At 45.0% G+C, this 6,000-nt stretch overlaps 1 protein-coding gene and 1 pseudogene across 1 annotated transcript in view; both read left to right on the forward strand.

The window, feature by feature from the left end:
• LOC143962535 (NACHT, LRR and PYD domains-containing protein 12-like) overlaps nt 1-5,011 on the forward strand; it is a 28,281-nt gene extending 23,270 nt beyond the window's left edge. The window contains exon 6 of the mRNA XM_077471807.1: nt 4,831-5,011. Within this exon, the coding sequence (XP_077327933.1) occupies nt 4,831-5,011 (181 nt within the window). The remainder of the gene's footprint in view (nt 1-4,830) is intronic.
• LOC143964381 (nascent polypeptide-associated complex subunit alpha-like) lies at nt 1,015-3,509 on the forward strand (annotated as a pseudogene).
• Nucleotides 5,012-6,000: the final 989 nt, after the last annotated feature.

The following is a 6,000-nucleotide window of genomic DNA, read 5'->3' on the forward strand; positions in this document are numbered from 1 at the left end:
ACGGTATACATTTTCTATGTGAGGGTCTCGGAGATCCAGGATATACCTTGCAGTAGCAGAGGTGGAAATTTTACTATAAATTAAATAATATTCTGCCAAACTTTGAAATCAACCTTCTGTGTGAGGGATCCAGACATATTACCTAGATGAAAGTAATAGAAAGACTTTTTCTTGTCAGGTTACATTGGGAGTTATCATCATAGTCCTTCAGGTCACTCGCTGTTATTGGCTTTCATCCCCTCCACTAACTATTGGAGTTCAGACTTTGTCTATGTTGAGAAGGATTGTTGTTTGGATTATTTAAAACATAATGAAGATTATTTGGCCCATAGAGACTGAGTGATAACATTTCTTACCCAATAAAACAAGGTCCAGAGCTCTCCATCTACCAGACAAATGTTTCTTGTATATACTCTATAACGTAGAACATCAGATGTGCACTGACTACTAGGGATGAGTGAATCTGCCTGGGTTCAGGTCCCTGCAGGGTCAGGATATCCTGTCTGAAATCAGTGTAATGCTGTGCATTGTTACTGTAATGCCGATTTATATTTTGACCACAAGATGGCAGTGTTTAACGCCTTTGCTCAACATGGTTTTAGTACTGGAGTGCAGAGACTGCTGAAATTTGTATGCTGGAAGCAGACTTTTTCTTCACAGTGGAGATGAATCTAAACTACAGTACAAGACCCTGAGGCAATTTCCAGGGGGCTGGAGAATATATAAGTAAAAGCTCAGCAACATAAAGGGGTGTTGGACTTGGCTGATGAGAGGAGGTGTATATGTGTGAACACTGTGAGGAGCCGTGTGGGCCTGGACCCGACAGGGTTAGGCCTAGAAGTCAAAAGAGACACAGTGTCAAGGCCTTGACTTGAACCTGGGACCTCTGCTGTGTCTGGCGCTGATTCTTCTTGCTGATCTACCTGAAATGCTGGGCAGCACTCTCTCTGATCCATTGTACAATCCTGCCTTGTGCCTTGACTCCTGCAGAACCTTGAACTCTTTGCTCCTTCCATGAACTTCCCGATTTTAAGCCATGTGTCTGCACGTCCTGTTTGTAAGATTATTGTGCTCTCTCCAGCCAATATTTGTACTTGTCTCTCCCGCTGCTGCTTGTCTCTCCCGCTGCTGCATATCTTTGCTACCATTCGTTACCAACCTTTGGCTTGTTTTCTGACTACACTTCTGCTTATCCTTACCTGCTTAATCTGCTACTGGACCCCGGCTTGCTCGACTTCTGGTGGATCAAACCCGAGGACCGTAACCTGGTACTAACATGCAGCAAAACCCATCTCCACCATCAGGAGCTCTGGTGAATACCAATTAGTACTTAAAACCCACACCTTGGAAGAGCTGGTATCATCTGCCAGGGTGACCTGCTTGTACACCTGTCCTGCTGGTTGGCGGGTGCCATTGCTATAGCTACTGGTCTTCCGAGCCTGGCTGAAGACCATGACACACAATGAAGCCGGGTGTCCTATGAAAGGCAGACTGGTGGAGACCTGTTCACTGCAGGATCGAAGAAGTCATCATCATAATCTTTTCAACGGCATTCTTCAAAGGGACAAGAGCCTCCCCCCAGCTGGATGCCCATCACTTCACCCTGCTTAAAGCGGAGATTCACCCGAAAGTGGAACTTCCACTTTGAGCACTCCTCACCCCCCTACATGCCACATTGGAGTGGGTGCCTGGTATTGACGGATACTTCCTTTCCCACTTCCTGCTTCCGTCCTCTTGCCGCCTAGGTGACTCCTCCTCTCCCCACAGGTCCCAGAAGATTGCCTGGCCACTAGGAGAACCACCCACACTTGCAATGACGGTGCCGTGGTGAGGAGGGGGAAAGGAGCGAGGCTTCGGGCGGCCACATCTCTGGACCGTGGGACAGGTGAGTGTGTGTTTATTAAAAGTCAGCAACTATACTTTTTGTAGCTGTTGGCTTTTAATAAACATACAAACAACTGGAACTCTGCTTTAAGAAAGGACTGGGTGAGAGGGTTCCTTACCCGTTTAATGTTACTCATGTTGCAGGCATTTTGTTTTCACACAAATTTAGCATAGGCCTTTGCAAGTAGAATATTTGCCGGCGATCTTTGAGTGCCGCAGCCCTGCTGTTTTTCTATTGCTTCTCAAATACCACCTACAGGTGCTTTCTTCAGCCATTTTGAACCTGAACTCCTCACACCTGGTGAAACCACAGAAACAGTCCCAGTTGCAGAACAAGAACTCCACCAGCACCAAGCCAAGGGGGGTTCAGTAACAGAGTCCAACAGCGATGATTCTCCTCCAGAGTTGGAACAGGACTCCACGCAAACTTTTACACAGTAGGCGCAGCTTGCCACAGCAGCATAATTAGATGATGAACCTGTCGGCAAACCAAAACAAAGCAGGAGTGAAAAAAAAGCAAGGAAGGCTCTGTCCAAACTGGGGCTTCGCCAGGTTACTGGGGTCACAACAGAGACTATCCGAAAATCAAAAAAATCCTATTTGTCATTACAAAACCAGATGTATTCAAGAGCCCAGCATCTGACACTTACATTGTCTTCGGAGAGGCTAAGATTTAAAACCTCTCACAACAAGCCCAGCTTTCTGCTGCCAAAAAAATTAAGGGTACAGGGAGAAGCAGTATCAAACATAGAGGAAAACACACACATTCCCACAGTACAAGAGGAGAGCAAAGAGAAATGTCCCGTACACACGACTTTCCACCAAAAGAAAACCGTGGATTTTTTTCCAAAGGATGTTGGATCAAACTTGTCTTGCATACACACGGTCACACAAATGTTGGCCAAAAATTTCAAACGTGAGAACGCGGTGACGTACAAGACGTACCATGAGCCGAGAAAAAGGAAGTTCAATAGCTCCTTCTGCTTGATTCAGAGCATGCGTGAACTTTTGTGCGACGGACTTGTGTACACACGATCTAAGTTTCCGACAACAAGTTTAGTTGGCTGAAAATTTGAGAACCTGCTCTCAAACATTTGTTGGTAGAAATTCTGACAGCAAATGTTCGATGGAGCATATACACGGTCGGAATTTCCGACAACACGCTCACATCCAACATTTCCCGTTGGAAAGTCGGACCGTGTGTATGCGGCATAAGTTCGTGAGACTGGAGTAGAAGTGAAGGACATTGAGCTTGTAATGTCACAGGCAAACATGTCTAGGGCAAAGGCTGTGCACGCTCTGAAGAAGAACAGCAATGGCATAGTAAATGCTAGCATGGAGTTGACGATGTGAGGATCCCTCAGACTGATCTCCTTTCCTCTTGCTCTTGGGTCGGTGCAGCTAGTATTGAGATTTATATTATTTCTACTGATTTAATAAACGTGTGGCTTATTGGTGAAAATAAGAAAATATCGCTTGGAGGTTACCTGACTGAGTTAACCCCTGCGTCACAGATTCAAAGGCCAATAGCTATAGTGTGGTGCAGCACCCACCTACAAGTGAGGCAGATATAAAAGCAGGTCACCCTAGTAGATCATGTCGGTTTATCAGGGGTGCAAAAGTGTAATGCCGCGTACACACCATCAGAATTTCGGCCAGCAAAAGACCGATGAGAGCTTTTCATCGGAAAATGTGACCGCGTGTATGCTCCTTCAGAATTTAGCTGGCCGAATTCCCGTCAGCAAAAATTGTATAGCATGTTCTCAATTTTCCCCGATGGGAAAACTTTTGTATCGGAAATTCCGATCGTGTGTATGCAATTCCAACGCGCAAAAACTCACGCATGCCCAGATTCAACTACGAGATGGAAGCTATTGGCTACTAAGTATTGAACTTCCTTTTTCTAGTCCCGTCGTATGCGTTGTACATCGCTGCGTTCTTGGCAGGCAGAATTTGGTGTAACCGTGTGTAGTCAAGACAGTTTGAGCGGAATTCCGTCAGAATTCCGACGGGAAAACCATCAGAGCTTTTTCCAACGAGAATTCCGAGAGTGTGTACGCGGCATAAGTACTAACCAGTATTCGACTGCCCGATTTAATTGCTTGATATGCGGACATATTATCATTGCTTGTCGGTGCATTTAGCAATCCTCATGGATTTTTCTGCACGGAGACACATGTCAAGTAGAAATCCCATTATTTCCTAAGTGACTGGTTCTCATCGATGTGCCGCAGTTTAGTGTTAAAGGGAATCTATATGGAGCCATTCACACCTCCAATGTGTGCGTTACCACGTACGCTGCAATGTACCCGCAACAGTGTAACTCCACACTAATGCCACGTACACACGGTCCGAATCTCCGACAACAAATGTTCGATGTGAGCTTGTTGTCGGAAATCCCGACCGTGTGTAGGCTCCTTCGGACATTTGCCGTCGGAAGTTCTGACAACAAACGTTTGAGAGCTGGTTCTCAAATTTGTTTGTTGTCGGAAAAAAAAAGAGCGTGTATACACAATTCCGAAGCACAAAGTTCCACGCATGCTCGGAATCAAGCAGAAGAGCCGCACTGGCTATTGAACTACATTTTTCTTGGCATGTCATACGTTTGGAAGGCACCGCGTTCTTGACATTCGGAATTTCCGACAACATTTGTGCGACCGTGTGTATGCAAGACAAGTTTGAGCCAACATCCGTCGGAAAAAAATCCACAGTTTTGTTGTCGGAATGTCCGATAGTGTGTGTACGCGGCATAAGACTTTTCAGGTGGGTGACAACTCGCCTCCATTTGACAGGGGAGGTCCAACCAATATTCCATAAAATCATCCATCCAAATGTCCAAACATTTCATTTTCTAAGACCCCGCCCACTGATTATTCATTGCAATGTGTCTTCTTCTGCCAGTCACTGGATAAACATTTCACCTCTCTTCCCTTCTTCTCCCAACAGTTTTGTTGGCTGTAATGGGACATTATCGTGCTCTGATGATCTTTGTTCCATTATCAACACAAACCAAACTCTGACCAGACTGGACATAAAATTGAATGATGATGGGAAGATGTTTGATTTAGAAGTGGGACGTTGTTTTGAGGTCCTCCAGAATGCCGGCTTCACTGTGGATAGATGGTAAGAACTGTTATATTGTAGGTAACGCACATATTAAGTCTAATGCCCCATACACATGGTCGGATTTTCCGGAAAATGTTCGATGGGCGCTTGTTGTTGGAAATTCGGACCGTGTGTAGGCTCCATCGGATATTTTCCATCGGAATTTACCTCACACAAAATTTGAGATCTGGATCTCAAATTTTCCTACAACAAAATCCGTTCTCATAAATTCCGATCGTGTGTAGACAATTCTGATGCACAAAGTTCCATGCATGCTCAGAATCAAGCAGAAGAGCCGCACTGAGCTATTGAGCTTAATTTTTCTCGGCTCGTCTTACCTGTTGTACGTCACCGCGTTCTTGACGTTCGGAATTTCCGTCTGTGTGTATGCAAGACAAGTTTGAGCCAACATCCTTTGGAAAATATCCATGGATTTTGTTGTCGGCATTCGAATGCGAATAGTAAAATGTAGACAACATTGGGTACCGATGAGATGATGGAAGTGGGACGTTGTTGGGAGGTCTTCTGTCACCCGGGCTGCACTGTAATGAAAATGAAAGGACGGGGTGACAAACATTCTATACGATTTCTGTAGAACCCATTGGAGGTCTCTGTAGTTATACAGTTTACGAGAGAGATGATTTAGATTTTCTGTGGCAGTCACAGATTTTCCAGATGATGGAGAATTTATTCCATATCATTACATATAGGGGGATGAGGAAAATCAGATCCACTACTAATAATATTTTTTTGTTTTCTGATCCACCACTAATAAACTTAGTCAGGTCCTACAACCTTCCACAAAGTGTTACCTTTTAAGAAAAATAAATTTACTTTCATTAAAAATCCCTACATCCCCCACTGTCTATCCAATGTGTCAGTCGTAACTGAACCAATCAGATGTGTGTTCTCAGCCTGTACACAGGACAGCCCAGCATACCAGGTATAGAGTCTGCTATCCCAGTGGTTGGATGGCCATGAGTGTGTGGGGCCCCTGCCATGGTGTTGGTC

The sequence above is a fragment of the Lithobates pipiens genome, unplaced genomic scaffold, assembly GCF_037356315.1.
Source record: "Lithobates pipiens isolate NorthernLeopardFrog02 unplaced genomic scaffold, aLitPip1_a1.2 Scaffold_8, whole genome shotgun sequence".
Lineage (NCBI taxonomy): Eukaryota > Metazoa > Chordata > Amphibia > Anura > Ranidae > Lithobates > Lithobates pipiens.